This window comes from Carettochelys insculpta, chromosome 5, assembly GCF_033958435.1.
Source record: "Carettochelys insculpta isolate YL-2023 chromosome 5, ASM3395843v1, whole genome shotgun sequence".
In the NCBI taxonomy this organism is placed as follows: Eukaryota; Metazoa; Chordata; order Testudines; family Carettochelyidae; genus Carettochelys; species Carettochelys insculpta.
In genome coordinates this window covers 106,842,139-106,866,516 of record NC_134141.1, presented here as the reverse complement: position 1 = coordinate 106,866,516, position 24,378 = coordinate 106,842,139, and the positions used below count along the sequence as shown (strand labels likewise).

Genomic DNA, 24,378 nt, shown 5'->3' with positions numbered 1-24,378 from the left:
AACCCCGTCCTCTAGGCTCAGAGTCAGGGTCCATAATCCTGGTCATTCAACACAGAACAGTCCTGGTAAAACAGGGCACTGTAGTTACCATGTCCATCTCAGGCTATTAGAAAAACATTATTAGGATTTATTGGGCCAACTTCTGCTGGCGAGAGATGAGTTTCCAAGCCTTCTTCAGTTCTTCAGCAGGGCGCAAGAGCCCATCTCTCGACAAGAGTGGGTCCAAAAGAGGTCCCGATCTTACTGAACTGAGGTGGACTGCAGGGAAGTACAGCAGCATGATGGGGTGGGACCAAGGCAGAGGAAGGGGACCTTTAAGAAGCTCCCCTGGCAAGCAAAGCCCAGGAAGGATCTCTGGGTTGGGGATCATGGAACCTCCCCTGTGGCCGAGTTAATCCCTTCTCCACCCAATGCTCCCTACATCATTTCCCAGCCCTGGGGCGGAGCTCCGCGCCGCGGCCTGCACACCGCAAGGGGCTGTGATGAGCTGAGTAGACACACAGGGTTGCTCCCCCCGCCCGGAGGCCTTTCCCGGGCAGATCTCGAGGCTCAGGCAGGTCCCACGTCAGGCCAGGCGGAGCGATGGGGCCGGGGTCCGGGCCCAGCCCTTTGTTAGGCCGAGAGTTGCAGGGCTCTGTCCAGCAGCCCGGCCCGTACCGCCACTCCCGCCTTCCCCTCACAGCCAGGCCCGGGCGAGTCCTTCCGCTCTGAGGGCGGGGCCAGGACGGGCTGCAGCCGCCTTCAGCTCCGCCCGCGCCAGGCCCTAACCTGCTGTCGCCCGCCGGGGGCGGGACCAGCCGCGCCTCCAGTTGCATCAGCTGCCGCAGCCGGCTGGGCCTGCGCGTGGCCTTGGGCCGGCACCCGGCAGCGTGCGGAGGGCGAGCAGCCAGCGGCATGGCGGGGGCCGGGAGCCAGGTGAGTGCCGCGCCCATCTCTGGGCTCCCCTCGCCGCCCCAGGAGCGGCCTCTCCGCGGCTCTGGCCTCGCGGCCTCCCCGGGTTGGGTTTGACCCTGGGCCCGAAAATGCCCCTCTCCCCGGCCTGTGAGCCGCGCGGCCGGCTCCCACCCAAGCTGCTTTCCCCGCCCCTAGCGCGCCCTAGGCCCATGGATGCCTCCCCTCCGCTCCAGCCGGGTGGCCCGGTCCGGGTGAATGGGCGCGTGTGTTCCGGCAGCGCCAGCGGGGCAGGTGTCGGCCACGCGCAGCGCCCGGCTCCCCGCCCGGCTCCTGCCAGCTCACGCCTGGCGCACTGCGCTGATCTGAGGCGGGATCTGGCCGGAGGAAATCGAAACGCAAACTGAAACTGCCACACAGCGCGTAGGGGCGGTGGCCAGCGCCGAGCGACTGTCGTCGTCTGTTTCTGTCCCTTCTAACGTTATTTCCCTTTCCTCTTTAAATTGCCAGCTCTCAACCGGGGATTTAAACGTGATGTGTTGGGACTCCCCACGTTGGACTTTTAAGCTCTGAGCAGCCCTAACTTCAAAAATGTGCACGGAACCACAGCCGTGCAAGGTGTTTTACAAGTGTGTAGCGAGAGGAAGTCCCTGCCCTGTGGAGTTTGCTGCCAGTTGTAGTGTCATTGATGCGTATTAGTGAAGGATAAAATGAAGTGCAGAAAAGTGCATAGAGCAGAAAGTGTCTCCCTTAGAATTGGGAAGTTCCTAACTGTTCTTCATAACAAGTTGGCAAGTTTTATGTGCCCAGTTAGAACTGCAGAACCAGATAAAACACTATCTAAGGCTATGAAGAGTCCTTTTCGGAGCTGGTTTTAGGATTCAACACTTCTATTGTGCTGTGCTTAGACCAACGGACAACTTTCTCCTTTAACTGTAACATGTGATACAGCTATAAATGTGACCTGGAGAAGGGAATAAGACTAGTTTTTTTGTCTTTTTAGATAGATGCTGGGGAAGAAAAGAAGGAACAGGGAAAAAAGAAAACCAAGGAAGGATCTGGTGATGGGGGTTGCACAGAGGTAAATTTAAGTTCACTTATGCTTTTAAGCAGTTCGGTGTTGCTGAATGAGGTATCAAAGACATCAGAGCAGTATATTTAGAGTTATGGGTGTTCTTCTGTCAACTGATTTGTTATAATGATATGCAACAATGAAATAACTACACAACAGTTTTGTTTCTTTAATGCTACTACACCAGGTTACATTGGATTTGTAGAGCAGTCTGTAGTAATTACCTTCTTGCTTGGTTTTCTGATTTGCATGAGGAACAGGGATGTAGTTGAAAGTGATGATGTAACCTTTGTCTTTCAAGTTTTCTAACTTTGAGAAAATGAGAATACACAGCAGTTGAGACTTGTAAAGCTTATTTTTTCTTAACCATAAACTTTTTGAAATTTTCATTATTTGCATATTAGAATTCTAAGTAATTTATAAAACAGGTGCAAGCCAATGTTTGTTTAACTTAAAGTAGCAATCTTAGGGCTTTTTGTATGTAATTTAGAAATTAATTTCAGTTGCTTGCATTTATGTAGTTTGAAATTGCTTTAGCAATACTTCTGGGACATTTTGAAGGTATAAATGGAAAGAGGTGGTAGAGTAGAGAAGCTAAATAAACATGTTAGTGTGGAAGTGGGAGAAGGAAGTGAAGATGGATGGGAATGACAGTCAGTACAGGTATGTGGGATGTTAGCAGAATTGATTTATTGTAATAAGATTGAATCACAGTTTGTGCTCCCCGTCCCGGGAGGCAGAAATAGATGATCTTGGTATGCTAAAGCAAAACGCATTTCTATTTCTGTAGCTGCAGCATTGTGCTGTAAGACTTTTCCCATGCTCCTATTTATTATTGTGGTGATAATGTCAGCTGCTTGCCTTTTCCATTTTCTTTTAAGCTACAGTAGAATTTGTACATTTCACACTGCTGTTGCATTGCATTAGCAAAAAAAGCAGCTAAAAAACAGATTGGCCCCTCTCTTTTGAAGAAGGATGCTGTCTAAAACTTGCATAAGGACCCTAGTGACTTAGGCTCCTTGGTCCTACTGAAAATCAGTTAGATTCTGATTCCCAAGTTACTTACACTTTAGAAAAGTTTACCTTCTTAATTTTTAAAGTTATTTGTCATAAGAACTGAAAGTCTTTACTGAATAATTCTTCCTTCCTTCCCTTCTTTTATGTGTAGCTTAATCCCTGGCCTGAATATATCGTGCAGCGTCTAGAACTGTATCATAAACTTAAAGCAGAACATGATGAACTTCTAGCAGAAAGAGCTGCAAAAGACAGCAAACCCATTAAAGTCACATTACCCGATGGCAAGCGGGTAGATGCTAAATCCTGGAAGACCACTCCATATCAAGTTGCTTGTGGAATTAGGTAAGATTAACTTCTATGACCTACGCTATCCCTTTCAGGCACAACTACTGCAAACTGCATCTGTGATGATTTTTTTTTTTTTTTTTTATAGTTTGTAGCATCATAGGTTACTTATTTCTGAGCATAACTTAATTTTCTTCAAGGCATTGTTTATAGTAATCTTGCTTTTATTATAAATTCAAACTAAACAGCTTTCTTATTTCAAAACATTCCATATGAAGATGCTGTTTGTGAAACTTAAAACATTATTTATGGGCTGGATCCTGTAAAAATATAAATATGAGTAGCTTTTACAAGGCCAGCCTACATTAAAGGGGCAGATCAAATTAAGGTATGCAACTCCAGCTACATTAATTACATAGCTGGAATTGGCATACCTTAATTCAAACTTCTGTGCTGTCTCCACTGTGGGAGGTCGACAGGAGCAAGCACTCCCATCGAGTTCCGTTACTCCTTGCGAGGAACAGGAGTACTTGTGCCCACGGGGATGCCCAGTGAGTTTGATTTTTAACATGTGCCTACCAGACGCACTAAATTGAACTCTGGAAGTTTGACCATGGCAGAGCTATGTGAGTTCTCCTTCTTCTATGTTGAAAACTAGTCAGGCATGTGAGTAATATTACTCACATGCTTGAAGTGCTTGCAGGATTGGGTGCTAGCACATCACATAACTTAAACTATTCTGCATTGAGAGGTAGGGGAAACTTCTTAATTTCAATAAGAGTTGCTCATAAAAATACCTTAATCATTTTCCTATATATGTGCGGCATGTTACAAATATCCTGCCTTTGTGTATCAAATAGTTAAGCCTTTTATTGTCATTTATGACAACGTAGTTGGCATCTTGGAAAACTTCGTAGCTGCAGTTTGATGCTCGATGTTAAAATCATGAAAATGAGGAGACCTTAAATTTTAACACTAAAATACTAACCATGTTGTGATTAGGTTATTTGTTTTATTTGAAACTTTGTACCTATGTTCATTTAGTGCCCCTGTTAAACTCAGGGTGACTTTGGTAAAAGTGGATCTTTCCGAACAATAGTGGTATGGTTTTTAGACATCAAGTAACCTCTGTAGTAGGACTGAGCTGAAATTAACTAAAGAAGAATAGGTCTTGGAAGTGCTCCAGAAACTCTCGTGGTAGGCTTCCTCTTTTGCAGTCAATTCATCTGAACTAATGATCTGCCCAAGCGTTTATTATTTTTAGTTTAAATTTCAAGTGACTACCAAACTTACCACTTAAGATTTTTTATTTTTTTGGAAGTGGAGACAAAATGTAACTTATTTGAAGTTTTCAGGTAGTTGCTTTTAAGAAGGCTACATCTCCTATTGCATAAAGATCTTATTAGCACCTTCTGCAAGTTCTGCTCTAAGTCAAATATTAGTATAAGTGCTCTACAGTGTGAAATTTGCTTAAAAAAAAAGAAAACAAAACCTACACTTATCTTCTTCCTGTTCATGTGTGCACGCGCTCTCTTCCCCCCGCCCCACGCAGAGCAAAAAAATCCTTTGTGTGAAATTTTGTGAATTACTCAGTGTTGGTTTGACTTTGGTTCTTTTGATGTCAGTAGTTGTTCTACCTCTGATTTCAATGGAAGCAAAGTTAAGTCAACACTAAGCACTCTTAAAAATCTATGTAGGGAAGAGTTATGGGAGAGTATCTCCATTTGGTGATTCCAGTAGTTGACATAAAAATTATTTGTCTAGTCAAGGCTTGGCTGACAACACTCTTATTGCTAAAGTGAACAAAGTGGTTTGGGATCTAGACCGACCATTGGAGGAAGACTGTACCCTGGAACTCCTCAAGTTTGATGATGAAGATGCTCAAGCAGTAAGTATCTTCCACTAAACTGGTTCTTCCCTCCTTTGAATGACAAACTTCAAATGTACATTGAACTTATCCTCAATGAGCATTAATGCCTTTAGCAGTTGTGGAATAACGAATAAAAATTATGGGCTGTGTCTACACTAAAAATAACATTGAAGTTGCTTACTTCAAAGCTGAGCGTCTACACACAGCCTTCGAAGTAGGGCACTACTCCATTCCCAGGTACAGAGTAAGGACTTCAAAGTAGGGAGCCCAACTCTGAAGTAAGGGAAAATGTGTGTAAACTCTCTGCTGGCTACTTCAATGTAGTGCCTAACTCTGAAGTTGGTTCTTAGTGTAAACACACTCATGGTGTAGTGCATCCCTTATTTTCTACCAGTTACTTATGAAAGTAGATGCATGTATAGTAAACTCTTTCCTATCTGGCATTATGTCATCTGGAACTCTCAGATTTAACTGGCATTTTAACCATAAGTAAATTTTATTTGTTTTCCATAAGTATGGTAGAGTGAAAGTAAATACAAATACATACGGTGTAAGTTTACAGTGTACAATACTACTGTTGTTGCTAAATAAAGTACTCTCCATACATTTTTTTTTTTTTTTTTTTTTTTTTAATATCTAATCTTGTTTTTTATTTAGTGTTATGCATTGCAGGTATACCTCTCTAATATCCAGAATATTTGAATGGGGCTGCCGGATATGGAAGAATTTACTGTATTAATGGCAGTTGCCTCTTTTGGGACTCTCATAGTGAGAATAAGCCTATAAATATAATATTACCTTAGTGTAGGTTTTTGTATGTGTCTTTTTTACATTAATAGAAATGTAACTGTTTATTTCAGTGGTTACTTATTCAGATTAAATATGGAAAGAGTCCGCTTTAAAAGTATCCTTTAAAAATTATATTCAGTACAAGCAGCACTCAACACCATAGCTGAGATCTTAAGTTCAGTTAGTTTTCCCATATTAACTACCTCTGCCATGTTGCACATGTGGTATAATTTAAGGTATATGAAATGATACTGTTTATGTGCAAGGTGAACAAATACAGTTATGGTCAGGTGCACAATTTTGCACTTCCTGACCTGCATTTAAAAACATGGTGCAGTCATGTAGATTTGGTTTTAATTTCTTAACAAAACTAAGAAAATAGTAGCTTTGTAAAATTAACCTTCAAGTATCCTTTTTATCTTCACTTGATTTTTTTAATTGAAAACAAACGAACAGAAAGTCATCAGATGGAAAGCTAGACTGTTTGCTACATATCCCATGTTGTATACGTAAGATCTGTTAACAGTTTAGGGTCTGATCTGGCAAACTCCGCTGTACAGGCTCAGGATCAAGCCCTTATGTTCAAAATGTATTGTTCAGACTCTATTTTATGGGTGCAATTCAGAAGATAATGGAGTTCCGACATCTACATAGTTAACTGAAGTTTCTATGTGCAGCACCACAAAACTCCCATTGCATGCAGTCTAATCCTCTTCAGGCACCTAAACTCACTTAGTATTTTACTTCCATCTGCAAAAGTTCTTAGATCCTGTGGCATGAGCACTGCTACCCCACTCTAAGGGGCAATTCACAACCTATGGGGAGGTGAGAGGAGCTTTGTGTTTGGCTGCTTAAACCACATCTTGGGCCCAATCCGTGAGGAACCTTTTAAGTATGCCTACTAGTTTGAGTCACATTCAAAATTGTGGGGCTGGGAGGAGGAGAAATAAGGGATTGGAGCAAGCAAAAGAGACTCAGGGTCTCTCATCTGGCCTATCCACCAGAATACAGTGAATATATATCTGTTTCCCTTTACCTCCCATCGCTCTTTCAGTATTTATCCTCAGTGGAACAACTTCACCAGGCAAGACTGAAAGAGCTGCACAACGGATTCTCTCATTGCTCAGTGGTTACAGCACACTCCTGAGGGTTTGTGAACCCCCTGGTTAAACTCTGCCCAATGAAGGGAATTGAACCTGTTTCTCTGATATTCCAGGTGATTGTCACTGGGCTAAACAGACTATGGCACAGGTGGTAATAGCTCCTCTTCCTCCTTTGGCCATTTTTTATAGAGCGAGGCAGACACTTCACTCAGGCTGCTTCTTGCAGGAATAAGTGCCTTTCTCTCTAGGCAGTAGGTTCTAGTTTCTGAATGACAAGTTAGGACTTTGGTTCCTATCTCTGAAAGTGTGTGTGGACTTGGCAAATCCATGTCATTGGCACCACTTGTTGGCTAGCATCGGTTGCTCAGTGACAAGCATGCTCAGAGAGTAGCCGTGTTAGTGTGTAGCTTCACAAAAAAACAAGCAGTCCTATAGACCAATGGTACAGCACCAAAATCTCTTGATGGATCCCAGCTGGTATTACAATTCCATTGCTGCTGTTTTAAAATGGATGCTATATGAAGATAGTAAATGAGGCTAGTCAGTTAACGTTTGTGCAACTTAACTAAGTGAATTTCTCTCCATGCCTCCTCCCCCAACTTATTGGAGAGAACAATTATGAAGTTTTTCCAAAACTTAACCAACTATAAAGATGTTCAGGTATAATTGTCAGGTAATTACTCATGATTTATTGGTGTAATTGATATGTGAATCATTCCCACTGTGCAATTGGCTCTTCTTTCAAGTATCTGTAAAAAAACCCAAATCTGCATAAGATTTCTGCATGGATATCCTCTTGAAATGCTTTGTTTACATAAATGCTTAAGTTCAATGCCCTTTTTATCACTCTTATTAGGTATACTGGCACTCCAGTGCCCACATAATGGGTGAAGCTATGGAGCGAATCTATGGTGGATGTTTGTGCTATGGCCCGCCAATAGAAAATGGATTTTATTATGATATGTACCTTGAGGATGGGTAGGTTCTTTCTCTTCACTTCCAGAAGGCTGGATTACAGCCTCCCAATTCAGAACAAGAAAAGGGCAGCACGTAGCTCTGCTGCCCTTAGAGCAGGCATGGAGTCATATTTTGGGGAGTCTGACTCCAATCTAGTTCCTGTGTCCCCTGGCTCCTGGGGTAAAGTACTTTGACCAGCACTTGTTCTAGTAAAAATTATTTCCCTCACTGCAGTGATTAGTGCACGAGCTGATACGTTGTGTTGGTGGAACCACTGAAGATATTTCTATAAGGAGGTAATGCAATGTATCTATTGCAGGTGTGTGTCCAGTAATGATTTCTCTGCATTAGAGACCTTATGCAAAAAGATCATGAAGGAAAAACAACCATTTGAACGACTGGAAATTAAGAAGGAAACTTTACTTGAAATGTTTAAGGTAGATTGTTCTAGACAGTTTTCATATTTGCTATGGCTATACAAGAACTCTGTATGGAACGTTAGCTGCACTTCTGCTATTAACATTGGCAGAAGATGCACTGCTGACAATGTGTGCAGCAAAACTGACAGTATATTTCCAAGTTGGGAGTTTTTCTGAGAGTTTACTTGGGATATTTGATAGCTAAAGCTGAGGTCCCTTACACACTCCTGCTTTTATTTTTTTAAGTGAAGCAAATGAGAGTTAACCCTGGCACTCTGTTCTTGAAGCACTGAAGTTCTGATTCTTTCACTGGACTCATTGGGCATGTTGTCCTTCTGTTGCTAAGTTTCCTGGTCTCCAAAATGGGTATATAGTTTACGTGGATGTTGACATGAACTGGAAGGTATTCTTTGGGAATGTGAAATATGTGCTGGCTTTGCAGGTATCGGAAGCTGTATTGAGCGAGTTTGTAAAATCAGTTTTTAGGCCATGAGGATGGCATTAAGTCTGAGTGAAATAATTTCTGTACTGCCTTAAGCTTCAAGAACTCTTTGGTGTTATCCTGAAATGTCCACTGGATGGACATACATTAAATCACCATAATTGCTACCAGTGCTGGAGAGTAGACATAAGCATTTGCCGTTTTGTAGCATTTTTGCTTGAATGCCATTTGCTCAGTATCAACAGAGCGAACAAACCTTAGAAGAAATGAAAATCATAGGACTGGAAGGGACCTAGAGAAATAATCTTGTCCAGTTGAACGCACTCAAGGCAAGATTAAGTATTATCTAGACCACCCCAGCATGTGTTTATCTAACTGGATTTTAAGAGTCTTCTGAGATGGGGATTCTACAGCCTCCCACAGCAATTTTATGCCAGTACTTAACAACCTTGACAGTAAAGTTTTCTCTCTGTCCACACTAAAAATGCCCTTGCTGCAAATTAGGTCCAATTGCATATTGGCCTGTATTCAGTGGCTACGGAGGACAAGCTTTCTCCTTCCTTCACTTTTATGTTATGTCCCCTCTGCTTTCTTTTCCTCATACTAAACAAATGCAGTTTTTTACATCTTCCTTTATAGACCATGTTTTCTGGACCTTTAATCATTTTTGTTGCTCTGCTTTTGAATTTCTCCAGTTTGTGCACATCTTTCCTGAAATGTGGTGCCCAGAACTGGATACAATACTCCAGTTCAGGCCTAATCAGCATGGAGTAAAGCAGAAGAATTATCTCTCGTGTTTGCATACTGCACTCTTGCTAATACAGCCCAGAATATTTACTTTTCAATGTTTTTTTTCTTAAACCGCAGTGTTACACTGTTGGCTCACTAGGATCCTCTGATTCCAGTCTGCAGTACTCTGTCCTAGGCAGTCATTTCCCATTTTGTTCTTACTGAATTTCATTCTGTTTATTTCATGAGCCCCACTGGAGAAAAGGTCTGAAGAGGCTCCAATATCTGGCATGTTTGATTGTCTGGCACCCCCGGATCCTCTGGGATGCCAGATAATTGAGCTTTTACTGTATTTGGTTACTTATTTTTAAAAGAAATGCCTTTATCCTTCTTGTGAATAGAGGCCTGAGTGTTTTGTTTAAATACTAATATAAATTGTTAAATTCCAAATGAGTTGAATTAATTTTGGTATGCCTGAGAAATGTGCCCACCCAAAAGTTTCATATTACACCAACATATATTCCTGGTAGAGGACTGAGAGAATAATATGGGATGTGTACGTTCAATACTTCTTAAAAGCTTTTTCAGAAGAATGCCCTCATCTGTGGCACCCAGTCTCCAGAAATTAAGATGAGGCCATGTTGTTCCAAAAGGAGCAAAATGGAAGTTGCATCTCTTTGTGAAGGTCTGCCCTGCATAGGAGATCTTACTCACACAGTTGAGTGCCATAGAAAGTTGTTCCCCATCTTTTCATCTCTATATCTACTCCATTCCCTAGGATATCTTTCCATCTGGGAGAGTGAGGGAGCAAGGAGGAGGGAATTAGTTCATGAACATTCATTGAAGAATTCTTTTAAATTGGTAGTATAGATTCTCTAACACATAACAGATACTAGAGATTTGAATTGTAGTTTCAATTTGTGAAGAATTAACATGGATTCTACCATTATATTCCCTCCCAGTATAATAAGTTTAAGTGTCGGATCCTGAATGAAAAAGTTAATACTCCAACTACTACAGTGTACAGGTAAAAAATTATTTATATATACACTATAATACCAGTGTCTGTAACTTACTTTTTATGAACAAAATGTGGGCTACCTGAACCTTTGTCTTTGTATTTTCATAGGTGTGGTCCCTTGATAGATCTGTGCAGAGGTCCTCATGTCAGACATACTGGCAAGATAAAGGCATTAAAAATCCATAAGGTAAACAGTGAGAGTCTAAGTATAATTTTAAACCAAGATATTTCTCTGTAGACATCTCGGGCCATATCTCTTGAGGGGGATTGTGTGGTGAGGGAGGGAAGGGGACAGGTCTAGCACTATGTGCCCCACTACTAGGAAAATCTGATCATAAATTCAGTTTAGCTGATCTGAGGGAGGATAATCCTGATGTAAGAGTGATCTTCCAGTAATGCAGCTACATTATGTGGGTCTAGGCCTGCCCTAACCGCTGAAAGCATAGCAGGAGAGGGGATATCGCTTAAAAATGAGTATATCTAGGTGCCCCATATGCTGTGCCAATCCTAGTTTGCAATTATTGTCCCTTGTAAGTGTCCCTTGCATCTTATTGTAAATTGAAGCAGCTGGAGGGGACTAACCATGCACCCAACCAGCACCAGGATAAAGACCGTATAGTCAGTGCCGCAAGCTGCCCTCCATCCTGGCACTGGAGATGTTTAAACCACTTATTTACACAAGTTGCTCACTTGTGCTTTGTGCATCTTTGCTATGGTCAAGATCTGGCCCTTTGTTTTTTAATGTTTACATTTAGCTTTCATTCTGATTAAAAGAGCAGTCTATTCCTGCTTATTCTTTTTACCTAGTACTTTTATCAGCTTCATTTTTTTTAATGATGACTGTTCAGATGTAAAGTATTGTATGCTTAAATAATGTATTACAAAGCTTGTACAGTGCAGTCATAATGGAAGGAGTGGTTTTCCTTGTTTCACTATACCATGTTGTCTGTCTTCAGAATTCCTCAACATATTGGGAAGGCAAGTCTGATATGGAAACGCTCCAAAGGCTTTATGGAATTTCATTCCCAGATGTAAAAATGCTAAAGGAATGGGAGAAGTTCCAGGAAGAGGCTAAAAATCGAGATCACAGAAAGATAGGCCGGGTAAGACAAACTTGATGGTACTGTATTTTGTTAAATTCTGCCCAGAAGCTACACAGTGACTAAATAGGTGCTGTCCTTCACTGTATTATCTGGTGATACTTCAATTGTGATGGCATTCGCAGAACATACAGTAACATTTTGCATGATTGTGACTATCTTCATCTGAACAGAGCACCAAGATTTACGTTATTGCTGAAAGGTATTTCTGGGGTTCATACTGTGCCACAATTTTTTTTAGGTTTTTTTTCCTCCAATAAAATAATCTTATTGTAAATGCATTGTTTTAAACAAAGTGATTTATAGTTTAGAGTCCCAAATAGACAATTACAGGGTCTTCGTTTTGTATTTCAAGAAATGAAACTACAACTCATTAAAATCTCCTGCCTTAATGTGAGAACACAATCTAGCAATTGATTTTCTTACTGGTGGATGGTTTGCACAGCGCTTTGGAGGCGTAATATGTCACAGCAGGATTAGTTCTTCTTAGTAGTAAAAGCAGATCAGATGACCCTTATGGGGTATAGTTAACAAGACCTCACACACAGATATGTAAAATGGCAGGTGTAAGTAGGAACATCAATATTAAAAATAAAAAACCTGAACAGCACCCTTAAGCTAACCCTCATGACAAAGGATATTTACACAGGGAATCTCATCAGGTCTTTTGTATGTCACTATAGTACATTTATATTTTTTAAACCAAAACTGTAATTTGATTAGTGATGTGTAGTGAGAGCTAAACATTTTATTCTTCGCTATAACTATAACCTTGGGAGAGGAAGAGGGCATAATCAGAATCTAAATACACTGTATGTATTAAATGTTTTCCTTCAGGATCAAGAACTATATTTCTTCCATGAGCTCAGTCCTGGCAGTTGTTTTTTCTTGCCAAAGGGAGCTTACATCTATAACACGTTAACTGAATTCATAAGGGTAAGTAATTTGTCTGGATTCCTTCCACCCGCCCCTGCCTCCATATTTTGTTTTGAAGACAGAGCTAAAAAGGTTTTAGCAATCTATATAACACTAAAATTGGGATTAATTTTAAAAGTTTGTATGGGTCCTTCTTAAAAAAACATTTATGCTGTGTATATAATACACTGGTGTAATACATATTAGTTTAATAAATTACTGAATTTAGTGCAGAGGAATTTGGCATGTAAGAAAGCAAAAGAGGTGGGAGAAACATTGTGACATTCTGCTGTGTGTATCTGTGCTATACTGCAATGCAAATTTTAATCATAGAACACTAGGACTGGAAGGGACCTCGACAGGCCATCGAGTCCAGCCCGCTGCCCCAATGGCAGGACCAAGTACTATCTAAACCATCCCTGATAGACATCTATCTATTGCAGCATATTAACACAAGACATCCCCAATTATTTTGGGTCACTGATAAATCAAGACTGATTGTCAATTGCTGTCTTTTGGCTGGAGTGGAGAAACATGTTTCTTCTATCTTACTCCCTACCCCTTCATCCTCTCCTTCCTGGGAGAGCAATAAAGGCTATCATAATGATACATGTAAGCAAGCTCTGTAGCCAGTCCCTGTTTGGTGCATGACAGTGAAATTTCATCCTAACATCAAAACCAGGATGTGATGAGCTAATAGAGGAAGAGATTTTGGCAGATGTTATTGTCTTGCATATTTCAGGAGTACAACTTTGCTCATTCTTACTCAGTCATACATGTTACAAGTTCTGCAAATGCAGCTCTAAAGAGACAAGTTATAGGTTGAGACCTGTTGTTCTAGCCTGCCTTATTAACTCTTCTGTTTCTTGCATCTATTCTTTCAGAGCGAGTATAGAAAACGAGGATTCCAAGAGGTTGTCACTCCAAATATCTACAATAGCAAACTCTGGGTTACATCAGGGCACTGGCAGCATTACAGTGAAAACATGTTTTCATTTGAGGTGGAGAAAGAAATCTTTGCTCTGAAGCCCATGAACTGCCCAGGACACTGGTATTTATATAGCATCTGTTTAATCAAATATTGCCAGTCATAATCACTGGGGCCACGTCTACACTAGCAAGTTCTTTCAGAAAGTGGGGCCCTTTTTCGAACGAACACACAGAGCATCCACACACAAAATGCGCTCTTTTTATCCAATGTCGAAAGAATGCGGCTCTTTTTTGGAAGCCCTCTTTCACTCCCATTTCAGGAAGATCATCTCCTTTGAGAAGCTTCTTTTGGGGGGAAAAAGTATGTGTAGATGCTGCGCAGGCCCTTTTTTGAAAGAGTGGTCCTCGTGGCACCAGATTTTTGATTCCTGGCCTGCTCTTTTGAAAGAGATGGGGCTGTTTGGACACTCTGTCAATCCACTTTTTTGTGCATCAGTGCGCTCTTTCGGAAGAAGATCTTCCAGACGATCGCAGGAGCGTAGACGCAGATTGGGAGATTTTAGTGCAAAGGTTAGAAGTTGCAATGAAGGTTGGATAAAGTTATGGGTAGCTGGGTTTTGAACATGAACCTGAATGGTGAAGGATTGTTAGTATTTTTCAGCACAATCAGTCTGTGGTAGGTAGGATATTTCCATATGAAGAAAGCTGTAAAGTAACATGCAACTCCACAGAGAATACTTGAAAGAACCAGATAGATCAGGTCTCCATTTCAGGAATGTTTTGCAGCTTGTTGGAAGGGATATGTACAAGGGAGCGGATGTGGACAGTGACCATAACTTTTGTGTTGCTAAATTCAAGAACACATTAGAAGGTGAAGAACATTAAAAGAAGACTGCACCTTAGTAATGCACAATTGAAAGTCCCAAAAACAAAAACTGCTTTTCAATTTGATCTGAAAAACAGGATCAGTGTTCTAATTGAGTTAAATGGAGAAAAGCAAGACAGTGATACTCTGCAGGAAAACTTGAGAATGGTATCTACAAAGGGCCAAGGCAATTCTAGTAAGAATAAAATCTAGACAGTAAGCATGAATGAGCAATGCTATTTGGGCAGACGTGAAACACAGAATAAGTGTGAAGTAAAAGTTCATGAATGCTATGACTTGAATAGACAAGGAAATGGCAAGAAGAATACAGAGCTCTTAATGGAGGTGAAGAGGAGTACTAGAAGAGATAAGCGGGTACACGTATCATAGTGAAGAGGCTGAAAAGGAAAAGATGGGTGGAATATTTTCAGAGTGTTTGTTTGAAATAGACTGTCAAAGTGAAACTACTAAAAATGCACAATGAAGACCCACCAGTGAAGCTTAATATTGATCTAGGAGCATTACAGTTGAAATTCAGGAAAACCATCCGTAAACTCAAACAGGGGAGCTGGAGTGGATAACATTACTAGAGAGAGACCTAAAGCAAGTGACAAAATAAGTACCCACACGTTCCTTTTTGTGGTAGACTATGGAAGGAAGAAAAGAGCCCAGGCCAGGTAGAGAGGCCTTATAGTAGTAAAGCCAAAGCAGGATGTCCTTTCCAACAATTTTAACTCAAGGGGAATCACATCAGTCTAGTACCTGGGAATGCCATGTGCAACTTCATATTGGAACGTATCAAAAAAACAAATAGATGTTCAAGTTAGAGAGGAACAAATAAATGGGTTTTAGAGTATTGAGATGACGTTCAGACCACACTGTTTTCAAACATAATGTAGAACAAGGTGGTGTGGCAAAAACTTATTTGTCTTGTTTTATAATTTCCATAAGGCTTTTGACAAGGTAGCCAGAGACAGTGTGGATAGTTCTGGTATAATGTGGACTACCAGCAAAAATAATTACAATAATCAAGGGATTTTATATGATAATACTAAATGTACAGTCAGATATGGTGACATCAGTGGTTTGCAGGGACAACAGAAGTATGGCAGGTCATTATGTACTTGCTATTTTTTTGCCCGGGTCACTGACTGTCATGAGGAAAGTAACTGCAGAAGATAACTGAGGAATTATGTGAACAAATGATAAAGCACGATCAGGTGACCTCATTTTTGCTGATGAAATTGTCTTGCTTAATTCAACACAATCTTAATGGAGGGAAAAAAAAACATAGATTTTGGCAGATGCAGCAAAAGACATTGGTTTGCTCATCAACAAGTGGAGGACAAAGTGCATGGCTGTCCTTGTTCCCAAAGGAACCCTAGAAATAGAAATGCCTTTCACCGATGTAGGGACTGAGATGCGCAATAATGGTGACACCTTGCAAGTTGTCAAGCAGTCAACATTAAGTAGAGGAAACATCTTCATAAATTTGAAAAGATTTGGAAAAGTGATATCACTGACACACAAGCAATTTTTTTTTTTTTTTTAAACATAGGCATTGTGTTTGACCTCCTTTTTGGAGCAGAGTTAGGAGATACACAACAGAGGTTGATAAGGTGTACTCATTCCAAAGTAGATACCTATGGAAGATCTTCAGAGTCCATTGAAAAGAGTTTCTTGCCATGTTAAAAATTCTAAGTAAAGCAAATCAACCTAAAGAGCCAAATATGGTAAGAAGAAGATGATGATGGTGATGGTGGCATCCTTTAATGAGTCTTTCCAAATATCCAGCACTCTTTCTAAGAAAAGTGACAATATGGATACCATCTGGATAGAGAGAAAGAGGGCAACACAGAGAAACCTTTATGCAAAATGGTAGAGGAAAGCCAGCTCCATTAATGTGATATTCAGAAACCTAAATGGATCTGCACAAGTTGGCAGAAACTTGTGGAAAATGCTATGCACCTAAGGCTGTCTGCACTCATGCCCCCTTCTTTTGGGTGGGGCATGTTAATGAGGCAGTTTGGAAGATGTTAATGAGGTGCAGATATGAATAGGCAGTACCTCCTTAGCATAATGGCGGCCATGCGTGATTCAAAAGTACTGCTTTTGGAATGCATGCCACCCATATAGACCAGGGCGTTTCAAAAGGACCCCCCTGACTTCAAAAGCCCCTTCTTCCTAAAACCAAATAGGAAGAAGAGGCTTATGAAGTCAGGGATTCCTTTTGAAATGCCCCTGTCTATACAGGTGGTGCGTGTTCCAAAAGTGGCACTTTCGAATCGCGCATGGCCACCATTATGCTAATGAGGCATTGCCTATTCATGTCCATGCCTCATTAGCATCTTCCAAACTGCCTCATTAATGTGCCCCCTCTGAAAGGAGGGAGCATGTGTAGACACAGCCTGAGAAGGTGGGCGGCAAAAAAAAAAAGAGAAAATAATGGATAGGTGATGGGTAAAACAAGTAAATTTATAGGTGAAGTTTAAGGGGGCCAGCTCTTAACAACTGGACTGACACGTATAACTTTTAGACACAGAGGGGTTTTCCCTTCTTCCAAACAGCCCTGAAATTGTTTCCCTGAAAACTTTCTCTAGGTTTGACTATGTGCTGAATGCAATTTTTCAGCATTACTGGAATTGCTAGCATTTGGCTTATCAGACTGTTCACTGGGGATCTTTAACAGTTTAATTCTGAATAAATTTCCATTAATAAGACTTTCTTTTCAGCCTTATGTTTGACCATCGACCAAGATCATGGCGTGAGTTGCCGCTGCGGCTGGCTGATTTTGGAGTTCTCCATCGAAATGAGCTGTCAGGAGCCCTTACAGGACTTACTAGAGTGAGGAGGTTCCAGCAGGATGATGCTCACATATTCTGTGCCATGGAGCAGGTAAAGCATACTGTTGAATAAGGTATTATATTTATGTAGTTAAAGTGCAAATAACAGAAAGCCACAAATATAATTTGTCTTCATGTAAAGATTGAAGAAGAGATAAAGAGCTGTCTGGAGTTCTTGCAAGCTGTGTATGGTGTGTTTGGATTTTCCTTCAAATTGGACCTCTCCACTCGTCCTGAAAAGTTTCTTGGAGATATTGAAGTATGGAATCAAGCTGAAAAGGTAATGGGTAATATGATAACCTGGTGTAGAGCTGCTAGCTGTATCTGTAAATAGTGGGACAATAACATGAGGAGAGGCAAGTGGTGGAAGAATAAGCCTCTGACTGGACTGATGACCACTCTGTCTGTAAGCAATTCAGTTTGTAGAGCCATTTTTAATTCTATGTGCCATTGCTAACAAGTGCTTTCAGTGTATGGAGGCTGTGGTGGTTGATTTATGAAACTTGAACTCTTTATAAGCAAAGGTCCAAAAAATGTGGCTATTTTAAAAAGGAGGAGAAAAGTAGGATAGGCTTTTCCTCAAACTTGAGTATGATCTGAATTCTGAGCCACCATCAAAGAGCCTAGCTTCAACTTGATCATGACAGTAGTACTGCTGAATTTAACTGGATAAGTAAGGGAAGTCAGATTTGGGTCCCATAGATAATAGAACATTGTTGACAGTTAAGTATCAAAGAGGTAGCCAAGTTAGTCTGTATCTTCAGAAACAGCAAGAAGTCCTGTGGCACCTTATAGACTAAAAGGTATTTTGAAGCATAAGCTTTTGCAGGCAAAGACCCACTTTGTCATACGCAACGTGATGAAGCGGGTCTTTTGCCCATGGAAGCTTATGCTTCAAAATACCTGTTACTCTATAAGGTGCCACAGGACTTCTTGTGGTTTTTGTTGACAGTTAAGTAGTGAAAGATATAATATTCACACTCTCTCTCTCTGTCTGTCTGATCTCAGACTATAAACAATATGGAAGGAAAAAAAAATACCAAATTAAATACAAAGTGAATCCCTAAAAATATGTATTCTTTCTTTCTCCAGCAACTTGAAAACAGCCTCAATGAATTTGGTGAGAAGTGGGAATTGAACCCTGGGGATGGAGCTTTCTATGGACCAAAGGTTGGTAAATTAAAATGTAATGTGTGCATCTTTCCTACTTAACTAACCAATTATCAAAAGCATAATAGAACTTCCATCAGCAGAGTATTTGAACACCATTTTGTGCGGGATAGGAAGTGGAATAGCACTAGAAATGATTCATAGAGAACATCAGAAAAATACAGTACTCCAAACCCAAAGTTTTCTGGGGTTCCTAAAATGGTCATAAATGTTATGGTGTTTTTAATCACAAGAGAGGCTTAGGATGCATCTGTCACCTCTCAATTCTGAGTCTGTCAAGTAGTTCAGGTGAGGACACATGAGCAGAAATAAAATTTCACCTGGTCACCCTTATGTTAAATTAACTGAATATGTAATTGGTGCTGACGAAGATTAATAGCAGACATCATTGTTCTTCATGGTGGTATCCAGATGAAAGAGTAAATAGTGTTGTGGTGGTTTTTTTTTTTTCTTCCAACCATCCCTGCTGCAGCCTTGGTTTTTTCCTTCCATCTCAGTCGTTCTTCAGGCTCCCTCATGACCTAGCTTCGTACGCTCCGTGAGATGCATTGGGTAGTTTTAATTTTTCATTAAAGCATCCTGCACTGGTCAGGAGGGAGGATAAAAAAAAAATAAAATGTATTCCTGAGGGTATTGCCAAGTCATGTGTATCAAAGCCTGTCCCTAGAGAAACATTTTAGGAATAAATTCATCTGTCCTTTATGATGTCTCAGGATAGTCTGGAGCTGTTTTTCCTGGGTTGTAATTTTTTCCCTCCCATGTATAGCTTGATAGCTAAAGTAGTGAGGCAAAGGTTGGTCTTGTTTTTCACATTAGGTGGTACAGCTTCCAAGAGCTTAAACATAAGAGTGGCTGTACTGGGTCAGACCAAAGGTCCATCTAGTGCAGTATCCTGTCTTCTGACTGTGGCCAATGCCAGAAATCTTGTTCTGTACTGAATAGTTCTATGGTTAATCAAATCAACTCAGTTTTCAGAGACAAAACAATCAGTTTTAATTTTCTTATTGTAAAGAGTAAGTAGATAATTTATTGGGGCACATGAACAGAAGGTGGCACTATTGGGCCTTTTGTGACGGGTTTAAGGTGTATTGGGAATACTCTGATAAATAAGTTCTCACTTTTAAAAAAAAAAAAAAAAAAAAAATGAGCAGTTATTGTGGCGTCTCATATTCAAATTTTAATTATACACTAGCCACCTGAAGTAAAAATTCTTGTGTAAATAATTTCACAATTCAAACAGTCTGGTGAAGTGGAGTAGAAATTGTTCTCCTGTGAAGAGAAATAAGCCCCGTACAGGCATTTGAGTCGAACTTGTCAAACTACTTGTTTTGAATAAGCTGTTCAGTCTAGCCTACTTATCTGTGCACGGTTCAGTAGCAAACTGATGTGGTATCTATAAGTGTGTGTTAGTTATAAACATTCACCAAATAATTTGTTCACATTCCACCTTATGGACATTAGCAAACTATTGGGGCTACGCGTGTTCATTTTTCACCTTGTATCTTGTCTACACACAAGCTTGCAACCATGCAATTAAATCAGTTCATACTTGTGTGAATAAGTTTCAGATTAGCTTAAACCTGTTCCTAAGGCTAACTCTAAAGCAAAATTGAAATAGTTATCTATGTAGGTTGCACTGGTTTAACTAAAACAGTTTAAAATTGCATCTTAAAGTGGTGTAGCTCTGCATGTGGTCAAGCTGTAATCTCTAAGACCATGTCTACGCTTGGGGATAAAATCAAGTTTAGATACACAAATCCAGCTACTGGAATTGCAGAAGGTGGAGTCGGTGTGTTTAAGGTCAATTTTTGCTGCCCTCTATGCAGCAGGAGAAACTCTCTCATTAACTTCACTTACTCCTTGCAACTGCTAGGAGTGACAGTGTGACTTAGTGTGTCCCTACTAGGCACACTAAATTGAACTCCAGAAGATTGACCACAGAATGGTCGATCTTCCCTGTAGTGAAAGATGGACTGTTAAGTGTGCATGGGTTGTTTTTAAATTTCATGATTGGGTGACTAAAGAGAATAGCAAACAGCAAACTTCCATTAAGAACTTTAATGAATAAGTATAAAACTTGATAAACTATTAAGTGTTCAAAATCCAGAAAAACTGCCTGCCATCCAGATACTTGAGCAACAAATGGCACCATGTTTATTGGCCGAAAAAGATTTTAAAAAAGTAAATGTAGGCTGTAAAGCCTACACCATTTTTTTTATCTAATTTTTAAATTTTAAATAGGTTTGGGATTTTTTTCAACAAGTTACAGAAGTCTTGGTTTTTGATGATAGTTACTCAATTTGACTTTTTAAATTTATTCCCATGTAACAATTGAATAAACTGTGGACAGTGAAACAGAGAGCCCCAAATTGGTTCAGGGCCTGAATCATATGCAGAACTTATTTGAATTACTGAATCTCCCACAGTATCTATTTCTACCAGAGGGCTCAACGCTAGCACCTATAAGTTATTTATGTCCGGTCTTGGCTGAAGAATGGTATAGATAATGTATAGAGGTTTATGTGGTTTCTCAGCACTGAGATAGATTTCACTCTGTGAAGATATTTGAAAATCTCTTTTCCTCTAAGAGGGCATTGCTATATCTTATAGACTCTATTAACAGGGTGATTTGTTTTTAAGATTGATATTAAGATTAAAGATGCCATTGGCCGATATCACCAGTGTGCTACAATCCAGCTAGATTTCCAGCTCCCAGTGAGATTTAACCTTACTTTTGTGAGGTGAGTGCAACTAACAGTGTCAGTTCATAGCAGTTACAAATATTTTTTCCTATCACTTATAGGCATAATAAATAAGCTTACAATATTTCTTTTATTTCCAGTCATGATGGCGATGACAAGAAAAGGCCAGTTATTATTCACCGGGCCATCTTAGGGTCTGTGGAAAGAATGATTGCTATTCTGACTGAAAACTATGGAGGCAAATGGTAAAGTTGGAAAATAAGCTTCTTGTCAGTATTGTCCAGCCACAGAGTGAGCAGTCATGATAATGGAAGAGGGTATTTAAATATGTCTAATAAAGAATGCTAAATATTACCTAATTGTTTTCCTTCTGAAGGCCTCTTTGGCTGTCTCCTCAGCAAGTGATGGTGGTGCCAGTAGGACCAACATGTGATGAATATGCACAAAAGGTGAATCCATTTATTCTAAGATAAATTTGTGATTTAGGTGAGTTGCGTAGTTGGTTTTGGGAAGAAGGAGCTTTTAAAATCAGGGGGGTCCTTTCAAAAGGCCCCTGGCTACATGGGCGGTGTATGTTTCAAAAGTGGCACTTTTGAATCACATACGGCCACCGTTATGCTAATGAGACACTGCATATTTATGGCAGTGCCTCATTAGCATCTGCTGAAATCCCTTATTACCATGCCCATCCCAAAAGGAGGAGGCTAGTGTGGCCACAGCCTATCATACAAGAATGCATTTCGAAATAGCACTTAGCTATTTCAAAATAGTGTCTACACACACGGACTGTTTTGAAAGAGCCATTGGACTCACTGTGGCTTATTATGAAATAGACTCTGTTCCCTATCTTAACAGCATCTATTTTGAAATAGCGGTTGTGTTGTGTAGACACTAGGTATACGTTTACACGTGTCCCTCTATTTCAGAAGGGGCATGTAGATGAAGTGGGTCGAAAATGCTAATGAAGCACTGATGAATATTCAGTGCCTCATTTGCATAGACAGCCACTTGGAGTGCCAAGTGCTCTTTTCGAATTGGAAACTAGCCGTGTAGAAGGGGGTTCTTTCGAAAGGAAACCCAGATTTCAAAAGCACCCTTCTTCCCAATGTTTTGGGGGGATTAAGGGCACTTCGAAGTTGTATGGGTACTTCAAAATGCCTGTGGCTACACAGCATGCTGGTACTTCGAAGTCTGCAACTTGGAAGTTGCCGCAGGGAGAATTAGCCTAATGAAGTGCTGCATAGTCATCACAGCACTTTATTAGTATTCTCCTATCAGGCGGATTACCATTTGAAGATGGGGGGCTAGTGGAGACACAGCCACATATTCCTGTCTGTATTTCTGTTAAACTCCTCAGGCCTTAACTTTAAAGGATCATCTGATCACAAAGACCTGGAGTTCTCCTGGCTACAACATTGCTAAAATCTTGCATATCTGTAAGGGTACTTAGAGAGTGTGGAGTGGGGAGCATGTCTGAGCCATTCTTCCATATCTTGGAGCCCTGTGGGCCTCCTCCCGCCTTTTTTTTTTTTTTAAAGGGCTCACTCAAGGAGTAGTGCCTAAATGTCTGCCTCCAGATGAAAGCAAATCAGAGATGTAATTTTAATTTTGTGTGTCTTGAACCTCACACAGTCCCTTTTAAAGTCTATGTACGCTTTTGTTTGGAAGTTCAAACAAGGTTGTTTTTTTTTTTTTTATTACTTAGGTCAGACAGCAGTTCCATGATGCTGGATTAATGTCTGATGTAGATGTGGATCCTGGGTGTACACTGAACAAGAAGATCAGAAATGCTCAGCTTGCACAGTATAACTTTATCTTAGGTAAAGAAACAGTGTGCCTATTTCCTAGACATTGAAATTTGATCTAACCCATTTTGTCAGGGAGTGCATGAGGTAGAGACAGTGGTTATACCTTTAAATTCCTTTTTAATTCTCATATTTCTTTCACAGACAGCATCCTTCCAGCTATACATGCCAGGGCATTACTCACTATGGAGCCATTCTCTGCTCCTTTGTTAGCTGAATAGATTGCTGTTCAGTGACCTGGTACATTGACACTGCATCAGGAGAAATATCTTGGTGCTTTTCATTCAGCAGGGCAAGAGACTGGTTCAGTTGAAGATCACATTAAATGATTTGCAATAACTTGATTGTTCCCATGTCAAGTGAATGCTGAAGCAAGAGAACGAGGCTGCTTTCAAAGATATCTCAGTGCATTAATGAATTTGTGTGTGTGTCCAAGAGCTTCATGTTGCTGTGTTGCAGCAAACAGGAGACTCTGGCACTTGAGGTATAACAGTACTGTAAACAAAAGCAGTGTTAGTCATGGGGTTTTCATTCTCCAGAGTACCGGCTAGAATTGTTGTAAGGTAGTTGTAAGTGTGGGGAAGGGACGAAGGAGGATGCAGTGTAGGACTCATTTGTCTTGTGAAGCTTTAGTATGTTCTTCATAATTCTTGAATTTTTAGATCAAATCTTGGGCAAAAGTTACTAATCTGTGGGTTTTGGCTTTGTTTAGTTGTTGGTGAAAAGGAGAAGGCGAGTGGAACAGTTAATATCCGTACCCGGGATAACAAGGTGCACGGTGAACGAACAGTGGCTGATACTGTGGAGAGGCTGCTGCAGTTGAAACGCTGTCGAAGCAAACATGCTGAAGAAGAATTCTAACAGATTTTATTTTCTATCTGGTGTAGTGTAAAAAGGATGATAGGTTTTTTAAAGCAGTTAAATCATATTTTAACATCTTATTTGCACTGTTGATTTTGAAATAGTTCTTCAAGTGAGCCAACAAAAATCAGCCATAAAACACCAGTCTGTGTTAGGCACGTTTAATGTCTGACTATGGAAAGACCACTTTACACAAACAGTTCAGTATAGCTTCTTGGTATCTTGGGGAGGGGGGAGAAAAAAAAACACGGTTGACTAATGTTTAATATGAATTAAGGGAAAATTGAAATGTTAATGAAGGATTAAAATATTGTAGACTACTAAAGAAAAATAATAAATTTTGGTCATGAATGTGTATTTCATAAGGTTCAATGTGGGCATGTGATGAATTATAGAGCATAGCAGAGTGATCACAATCAGAGGAATTCATTTTACATCTCCATCCAATGGAACCTAAACGTTTGGAACCTAATGACAAAGTCTCTTTTTAAAAGGTTGTTCCTGAGGCATCAGGAGCAAAACTGAAGGTTGCCAACACCAGGGTTGTCTCATATGCTATAGAACCAAACAGCCTCATACCCTTTGATTTCCC

General features: G+C 40.3%; 1 protein-coding gene across 1 annotated transcript; it reads left to right on the top strand.

The window, feature by feature from the left end:
* The first annotated feature begins 759 nt into the window (after positions 1 to 759).
* On the top strand, positions 760 to 24,143 carry TARS1 (threonyl-tRNA synthetase 1). Its single transcript, XM_074995695.1, has 19 exons — positions 760 to 915; positions 1,895 to 1,972; positions 3,132 to 3,322; positions 5,030 to 5,153; positions 7,884 to 8,005; positions 8,304 to 8,421; positions 10,537 to 10,601; positions 10,704 to 10,782; positions 11,552 to 11,698; positions 12,533 to 12,631; positions 13,495 to 13,661; positions 17,138 to 17,300; positions 17,391 to 17,528; positions 18,341 to 18,418; positions 21,059 to 21,159; positions 21,261 to 21,365; positions 21,497 to 21,569; positions 22,826 to 22,940; positions 23,638 to 24,143. The coding sequence occupies exons 1-19, from the start codon at positions 895 to 897 to the stop codon at positions 23,784 to 23,786; spliced, it is 2,133 nt and encodes a 710-aa protein (XP_074851796.1). The 5' UTR covers positions 760 to 894; the 3' UTR covers positions 23,787 to 24,143.
* Positions 24,144 to 24,378: the final 235 nt, after the last annotated feature.